Raw genomic sequence first — 9,239 nt, forward strand, 5'->3', positions numbered from 1 at the left:
GTTATTGCATTTTTATAAATAACTTGCTTGCACGCATCAGAGTTTCATTTATCTTTTGTGACTGACGTCATGAGCATAAAATATTTTCAGCACATCATTGTTATATTATACCTGTGTTCACAATGTTTGCGAGTACATTCAAAGTACTCATTGGCTTGTCCCTGGCTATTGTCTTGGCCAGATTTTCTTGCACGGAGAGGAGCGACGCGATGCCAGCCCCGGAACCCACTCAATGGAGATAACAGCCTCGCGAAGATAGGAGTTAACCTGGTCAGCTATTCCCGTGGGAAATGGAGTCCCATAGACACTGATGTTTCACAACCCGCTTCCGCCATCAACCACTAGAAACCATTTGTTGTACTCACAGGCCAGAATGGTCTTGTACTACATATTTTGTATTTTTGCTTGGAATTTCTGTATCAAGTTGGAGCCTCATCAGCTAACAGTAATCCTGGGGCTGATGAGCACGACGGTCTTTTCTGGAAAATTTATTACCCGGAAAAACCGGTTGTGGCAAACTGTTGTTGTAGTAATCTGTGAGCCACGAGGACTCAGCAATCCCATTACCATGGGTATCAAGACTAGCAAAGCTTAAAGGGTAAGGAAGGGGTAAAGTGGTGAGGCTGCAACAGCGACTAAGCGAGTATGGTGGCTAACATACGCAAATAAGAGTGAGAAGAGAGCAAAAGGAACGAACGTGAAACTAGCAATGATCAAGAAGTGATCCTGAACTCCTACTTACGTCAAACATAACCCAGAAACTGTGTTCACTTCCCGGACTCCGCCGAGAAGAGACCATCATGGCTACACACACGGTTGATGCGTTTTAATTCGGATCTGGTGTCAAGTTATCTAGAACCGGACATTAACAAATTCCCATCTGCCTATAACCGCAGGCACGGCTTTCGAAAGATTATAGACCTTCTCCCAGGAAGACCCGATCAGACTCGGAATCCCGGTATACAAGACATTTCGACAATGGTAAAACAAGACCAGCAAAGCCGCCCGCTGTGCCGACAAATCCCGATAGGAGCTGCACATATCTCGTTCTCAAGGCACACCGGATTGTCCAAACTTCCGGTAGGCCAGCCCAGACTTGCCCCTGGTGGCCACCGGCGGTTGACAGGTTGGACCAACACTCACGACGAGCACTGGCCCGGGGGGGATAAAATAAAGATGACCCTCGAGAGCGCGACTCCCAAGGGAAAAAGGGCTAGGTGAGGCAAATGGTAAAACCAAGGTTGGGCCTTGCTGGAGGAGTTTTATTCAAAGCGAACTGTCAAGGGGGTCCCATAAATCACCCGACCGCGTAAGGAACACAAAATCCGGGAACATAACACCGGTATGACGGAAACTAGGGCGGCAAGAGTGGAACAAAACACTAGGCAAAAGGCCGAGTCTTCCACCCTTTACCAAGTATATAGATGCATTAATAATATAAGAGATATTGTGATATCCCAACCAAAATCCTGTCCACCATGGAGAAATCTTCAACTTCACCTGCAACTAGCAACGCTATAAGAGGGGCTGAGCAAAGCGGTAACATAGCCAAACAACGGTTTGCATAGGAAAGGTATCAAAGGTTAGAGGTTCATGGCAATATGGGAGGCTTGATAAACAGGTGATAGGTAGCGCAGCATAGCGATAGAACGAAGCAACTAGCATAACAATGATAGTAGTGAGATCCAGGGTAGCGGTCATCTTGCAAGCATCAAAACAACATGCTACAACACCCCAACATGATAACAAAAGGTATGGACATGATGTACAGGTAAAGCATTACAAAACATGAACACTGAGCTATCTCTAGAAATCACTAGAACTTGCTCAAACACACATGGTAAGATTGCAAGTTATAACAATTCCAGACTTTGCAGAAAATAACATCACGATGCAATGTTTAGAGCTATCAAACAACATGTTACAGGAACTTATCATGGCAAACAAAGGCATGACATGAATCTACTAAATGCATAGATCAAAAGTCCCTTACTGACCATAAGCCAAAAAGGATCAGAAAATATGATGGCACCCACGTAAACATGGCAAGTTATAATACAGATTCAAACATGGCAGGAACATAATTATGAAGGCATGTAGATGAGCTTGTGTAACTCACTACAGAGCAAAACATGGCATGGCAAGGCACCCAACAGTAAGAAGACATGTTTTTGAAGCTAAGCATGGCAATAGCAAGGTCATAGGGTGCATGGAACACTAGGAACAACCATGGTAACAACTGAACTTAATGTTAACAGGCTGACAGCAACATTATGAAGCAACTTTGGAGCAAGATATGAACAAGTTACAGCAAGCTATAATTGCTACCAGGGGCATGTATGGTTAGAGGATGGCATGTAGAACAAAACATATTTATATAACATCTCCAGATTATTCATAGAATGATTAGTAGCAACATGTTTATATAGCATCACGAAATAACAGATTCAGCCTAGCAAAACAGCAACATCATGTACCCTACTTAACAAGCTTGAATCACTCACCACAAGTCATTGCATGACAAGATAAGCGTAGCATCATCAAGAAGACATGTTTATGTAACCAACCAAGGCAAGAACTAGTCCATAGCATGCAAGGATCAACTATAGCAACCTTGGCAAATTTGAATAACAAGTAAACAATCTGCCAGGAAACATTTTGAAGCAAAAGTAGAGCACGAAAATTACATGCTAGACTACTCCATAATTGCAACCAAGGGCATGAATGGATAGACAATAACCACATGTTCAAAACACCCTTACTGAAGTATCTCAAAATATGCATGGATCTCTCTGTAGCATCATGTTTACATGGCATCAAAATAACAGCAGAACAGGGACTAAAATCAGTAACATCACGATGCCTAGTTTGCATGCTTGTGCTAGTCACCACATTGATCAAAAAAATGCATGGCATACACCACTGTAAAGAAGACATAGCATAGATCAAAACACCTGTAGACATAAACCTCATAGGATGCACACATCAATCATGGCAAAAATGACAAATGAGCTTGTTTTGATAACAGACAGCAGATAACATCATGAAGCACTCTTACAACGATGATTCGGACACCTAGATGACCTCAAATAAATATGCTGCAATGGAATGAAATGATATACTCGTTGAAGCAAACAATTTGACATATTACACACACGAAACGGAGCTACGGATGCAGAGATATAGCATGACAAACATGGCATGATAATTGCAAAAATCTGGGACTTAGACGAAAATCGAGAGGGGGAAAGTCAACCTCGTGATTTCCAGATCTGGATCGGAGGCACGGACGGCGAGGTTCGCCGGAGCGAGCTCGCCGGAGATGGACGCGGGGGCGGAGAAGGACGAAGGCGACGCGGGGACGAAGGCGACGCGGGCACGGGCGGCGGCGCGCGGGGCCTGCGGGCTCCGGGCGGCGCGGGGGAGGCACAGCGGCGCCTGGGGCGGCCGGCGGCGGCGGTTGCCGGGACTCCCGGAGGCGCGGCGAGGCGGCGCGGAGGGGCACGGCGGGGCTCCGCGGCCGGGGCCCGGTCGGAGGGACGCGACGGCAGGGAGCGGGGCACGCCGGCGATGGCGGCACCGGCGATGGCGGAGGACGGCCGAGGCGGTGGGGCGACGAGGCGCTCCGGCGCGGGAGGCGGGTCAGGCGCCGGCGGGGCGGCGGCGCGGGCTGGCGGCGGCGGAAGCCGGGCCGGGCGGCGGCGGCGCGGGGGCCCGCGCGGGCCCGCGATGGGCTCCGCGGGCCGCGGCAGCGGGGGCGGCGCGGGAGGCCACATGGCGGCCTCTGATTGGCTGGGGCGCGGTGGCGCGGACGTGTTCGGCGGGGGGCGGACGCGTCCGGCGGAAGAGAGGGAAAAACTAGGGTTAGGGGGGATTTTCATCCGCGAATTTCGGGGAAGGGGCTAGTTTTATAGGTAGATGGAGCTAGGAGAGTCCAAATGAGGAGCGGTTTTCGGCCACGCGATCGTGATCGAACGACCGAGAGCATGGAGGGGAGTTTGCTGGGTTTTGGACCACTTTGGAAGGGGTGTTGGGCCGCAAAGAGAAAGAGGCTTTTGCGGTTACCCGGTTAACCGTTGGAGTACCAAACGAACTCCAAATGGCACGAAACTTGACAGGCCACTTGACAAGCCTCGGTCCATTCCGAAAACGTTTGACACCCGCTCACAACGAGAGACGAAAGGGGAACGCCGGAGGGCATAGGAGCGCCGGATTGCAAAACGGACAACGGGGAAAAGGCTCGGATGCATGAGACGAACACGTATGAAAAATAAAATGCACATGATGACATGATAAAATGCAACACGCAAGCAAATGACATGGAAACAGCGGCGAATAACTGGCAGACACCTGGCGCATCGAATCCGGGTCGTTACAAGAGGAAGGGCCGAAGCATATGCCAACAGCCGAAAGTGGAGCAGCACTACACCACCACGAATCGCCGCCACCAGAAACACGCATCGTCGATGCAGAGCCGCCGCTGCACGGACCCAGATGCAGCCGCCAAAGCCCATCTGCACTCCACCACATGCGCAGGACGCCACCATCACGCACCCAATGGAGCAGGGAAGCCAGCTCCGCCCGCAGGGAAGCCAGCACCGACCACCGACGCTCAGAGCCGCCAGCGAGAAACTACAGCCGGCCGCCGCCCCTGGAAGCCAGATCCAGATGCGACACAGCCGACCGCGGCCAACCGAGCGCCCAGGAGCAGCACCAGCACGCGAAGCCCGACGCCCCCGAGCGACCACCGCGGCATCGAAGAAGCAGCCGCCGTCGCACGCCCCCGAGGACGGACCCCCAGATCCAACACGACGACTCCGCCCCTCCTCTGGCGAAGCGGCCGCGAGATGCAGCAGAAGTGCCCCGCCGTCACCTTCCTCGGAGCGCGTGCGGCGTTCGCCGACGGCCTCCTCGGGTGGCGGCGAGACTGGGAAGACGAGGGAGTGGAACGTGGCGGCGCTAGAGGGGGGTTCCCCTGAGTCGCCAGAGGGGGGGCGACGCGGGGGGCGCTCAGTTGCCGTGCAGTATAGCGCCACCATATTGCCAAGTATCGATCTGGTACAGGGAGTATTGCCCAAGGCAAGAGAGATACACGGGAGTAGAGATAAGAGAGAGAGAGAGATTTAAACAGAAAGATAATAATCTCTACAACTCTAACTACTCCTAACGTGATACAATATGCAAGACCGAAGTTGTTTAACAACATGATTTTTCATTGTATTTTCGCTCTTTTTAATCGTGAACCACACAGAAAGGCCGCAGGACACCGGTGTATTTTGACGACTTTCTGAGCTAGTGACTTAACTCGTATTTTATAGTTTCGTAGCAACGCATGGGCATTGTGCTTGTAATTTTAAGATATTGACTTGCAGTGGATGTGTTCACAGGGCAACAAGGATGGCTTATGCCCCTTGGACAAGCTTGAGTTAACTCGGAAAAAGATGACCTGCCAGAATGAACAGCATGTTGTTGATGGTGGTGACCACTCTTTCAAAATCAGCCAAAGATACCAAAAATCAGCGAGAATAAGTCAACATGATGTTGAATTAGAAGCTGTTAAAGCAATTGCACAATTCGTCCAGAAAACCATAGCTGAAAGCTTAACCTAGCCGTTCCTTCAAAATTTTCTTATAATATCTAATGGTAGGTTCATGATCCTAAGATTCTGGCTTTTGAACGATCTAATATGATCACGTACTTGGTTTGGTGACTGGTTAGATGTAAAACAATGATAACACCCCCCCCCCCCCCCCCCCCGAAATGTAATATGCTTGTAATTATTTGTATTTTTATCATGGAACACCTTTTTGTCTTGTCACCGTGTTTTTCCATGAATGAGATAAACTGCATCGAATATTCGTACATAAACTTGCTGTTGCCGCTTATCTACGAATCATTACTAATTCAATAATATCAGTGGCTAGCAGTATGTGGCAATGGTGTGGTGGTTCATTAATCAACAGTAAATACATTGACGTATGCAAGGGTTTTTTCTTTGCTATCATCCCAACTTAACACATGATGATTGCAAAGAACATTCCTCTTGGATGCCCTGCTAGTCAAGTCCACTGCTAGTCAAGTCAAGCTGTGTATGCATATCTAATTTCTGCAATGTGTGACCATGGGACATTGCATCCACCTCATTAGCAAATTGTTTAGATCTGCAATAGTTGACTAGGAACATAATATATGATAATCTGAAGACTATTATTTTCTCCTCAGCATTATGCGGTTACAAGACACACTTTGTCCAGCGAAAAGAAAATGTATTTGTTACTCAAAATGGTAGTTTAGGTCTCAGATTATGGCTTTTGTCCCTTCGTGTTGTCTTGACTAGTTACAACTTTCAGTTCATCTGCTTGCTCAATATCAGGATTCGTCTTGGGTGCTTCCTTGCATTTGCTGTAAATGCAGTACACGACCAACTGAAGAATACCCATTAAGCAGCCAATGAAGCTTGGTGCCTTTACATGAAAACAAGTATGTCAGCATAATTTATACATTTTATTGTGCTAAAGTTTCTTTCTGTACTAACCGTGAGAAAAGGATCCTTTCCAAGGAGCCCATACAGCATCCAGAGTAAACTTGTCAAGAAGCTAAACAATGACAAGTAGAAAGGCATGAACTCCACGCTTTTCGTCCTGATAACTTGTTTCTGGAATGTTGGATAAAAAGTTAATTTTCTTGCCATGCCTTCTGTCTAACTGAATATATTTTTTCTGAAGTACTTTGGAAACTGATATAAGTCCATTGAACCATTTTTAGATATTGTGGAACATACGATATTTTATACAACTTATCACATACATTTGTGGATCAATTTGTCAGGCTTAGAACGTTGTTGCAAATCATTATGATGAAACATGTTGTTCTTTTCTCTGTGAATCATAGTTCAGGAGGCACGTTAAGTAACAGTACTCACCACAGCTACCAACGGAGAGCCATACATTAATATGGAAGCCACCAAACCAATGCTTCCGACAAATACTTTACGCATTTGGTGGGTGTGGAATGAGAAAATTGAAAAAAATACAGCCATGCCAAAGATGATTAGAATAGGAGATACCATCATCATGACAAGCTTCTGCAAAAGATTGCCAGTTAAGTGTTAGGATTACTAATGGATAATAATTCTTATAACATCATATACGTATCTAAACATCGAATTACTCACCATTTTAATTATAAGATTTTAACTACAATTGTGAAATAGTACCTATAAAGCCTATGGATAACTATGAAATAATATATTTTCTTATGTTTGCATCAGAAGGCTGGTGTTTGGTCCTCCTTACATGGTTCAGCAAGAGCGAAAGCGACATTTTATAAATAGAAACATAAAGTGCTCTTGTCCTTAGTCAACATGCTTACAACTAAACATAAAGTGTTCTTGTCCTTAGGCAACTATGCTCATAATTTACAGATTTATGTTCTTAAATTCACTACACACTAAGTCACTAGTAACTAGATTCTTTTTCTTCATTTCCCTAAACAATAACTGTTGCTTTTTCCAAATCGTATTTACAATGAAGCATCTGGTCCCCGATGATAGAGACTATCACTATATTACTTAATTGCATACCTACACATGTTTACAACCTCTTTTGTCACATTAATATGCAAGAGTTAGGCCTCAGTACATGTTTATGTTTAGAGATAAAAGAAAATTAACAATATATTGTTGACATTCTATGATTATCATATAGCTTATGAGTTCCCAATTTCTCTGAATGTGATAAAAATTAGGAGTAAATATGTGCTTATTGCTACCATTTCGTCCAGGGAAGCAAGGCTCTCACTTCTACTTTCGTAGTTTTGCTGATTCAATTTATCATGTCCAAGCAAGGTTTTTGCCTTTGTATATAGTTGTATATATCAACTATGATATGCTAATGGAAATGAACACGAAATTTTGACAGACACTGCGAAGTTATATAGTTGATATATCAACTGGCAGCCATATTTTCTTACCGCGAAGTTACTGACATGCTAATGGAACAGAATCACAGATCTTGAGAAATAACTTACCTTTTTCTCTCGTGGTGCAAACCATATGTATATACTGATAAATGTGCTTTCAAAGAGCACTCCTAGTGAGCTGATTCCGGACAGAGTCCAATTCTCCCATCCAGAGCTCACTACTGGAAGACCGTACCAAGTATATGTGAGGCTGCTGAACAAAGTTAAGATATATGGTATGCATGAGTATTCTTCTACACTGCCCTTCTTTATCACTCTTCTGAATGTCAATCTGGGAAACACAGTAAAATGGAAAGTGTTATGCAATGCATCATATACTCTAAGCTGATCATAGGAGTTTATGATATAGGCATGTACATTGGTGCTCCATAGAGGAGAAAGCAGACTACACTTCCTGCAAGAAAAGACCATGATGGCGTTAAAAGAGGAAGCAAACTAGTTGGAGTAGCTAGTGAATTGAAAAATACCAATAATCCCTGTTGTTACGTGGAGGTCAGGAAACATTCTTTTGGGCTGAAGGTTTTATCTTGCCACAAGAACTAGATTTGCCCAGGGTTCATTGTTTATAACAAGGGGCACGCTATTTATAATGCACGATGGGTGTTTAACGTGTTGGAAGAAGAAGATATTGCTCAAACCACTAGGTGGAATATCAGTAGGAGGCCCACATACTTCTCTTGTTCATACGAAACACGGCACAATTTTCAGCAAGACCGCAAACATCAAGTAAGGGTGAAATGGCCATGCATGTTTTCTGCTCAGAATCCAGTTAATTATTCCAGCCATGTACCTAGAAGAATCTCAAAAGCTTTTATGTTTGATGCTGGTCCATCCATCCATGTTGGAGAATCTGGTATGTTATAGCATCTATTCCATCTATAAGATAGCGAGATATGGTGTCCAACTGTTGGATTTGCTTGATTATGAAGATATTGAGAAACATCAAAATGTCTCATTAGCTTCTGTTGCTAACAAGCGGCAACTGTTGATCCACAGGAAAAAAGAAGGGTGAGAATCGTTGGTGCCTTTTGTTCACTTTTTCCATACATGTTAAGAAGCACATCCATCCACTCCCTCCGTCCGGATTACTTGTCACCGAAATGGATGTATCTAGACGTATTGTAGTTCTAGATACATCCATTTTTATCCATTTCCGCGACGAGTAATTCGGGACGGAGGGAGTATCATGCATCATTATCTGATCACGGAACAGTTCTGTTATTCCGGTAAAAGGACCGATACATTTGCTTAGCATTCGT

General features: G+C 45.3%; 1 protein-coding gene across 1 annotated transcript; it reads right to left on the minus strand.

The window, feature by feature from the left end:
• Positions 1 to 6,188: 6,188 nt before the first annotated feature.
• On the minus strand, positions 6,189 to 8,587 carry LOC123089595 (bidirectional sugar transporter SWEET3a). Its single transcript, XM_044511232.1, has 6 exons — positions 8,448 to 8,587; positions 8,338 to 8,374; positions 8,029 to 8,251; positions 6,923 to 7,084; positions 6,536 to 6,655; positions 6,189 to 6,464 (listed from the first exon to the last, which is right to left on the minus strand). The coding sequence occupies exons 1-6, from the start codon at positions 8,482 to 8,484 to the stop codon at positions 6,303 to 6,305; spliced, it is 741 nt and encodes a 246-aa protein (XP_044367167.1). The 5' UTR covers positions 8,485 to 8,587; the 3' UTR covers positions 6,189 to 6,302.
• Positions 8,588 to 9,239: the final 652 nt, after the last annotated feature.

The sequence above is a fragment of the Triticum aestivum genome, chromosome 1B (assembly GCF_018294505.1).
Source record: "Triticum aestivum cultivar Chinese Spring chromosome 1B, IWGSC CS RefSeq v2.1, whole genome shotgun sequence".
NCBI lineage: Eukaryota > Viridiplantae > Streptophyta > Magnoliopsida > Poales > Poaceae > Triticum > Triticum aestivum.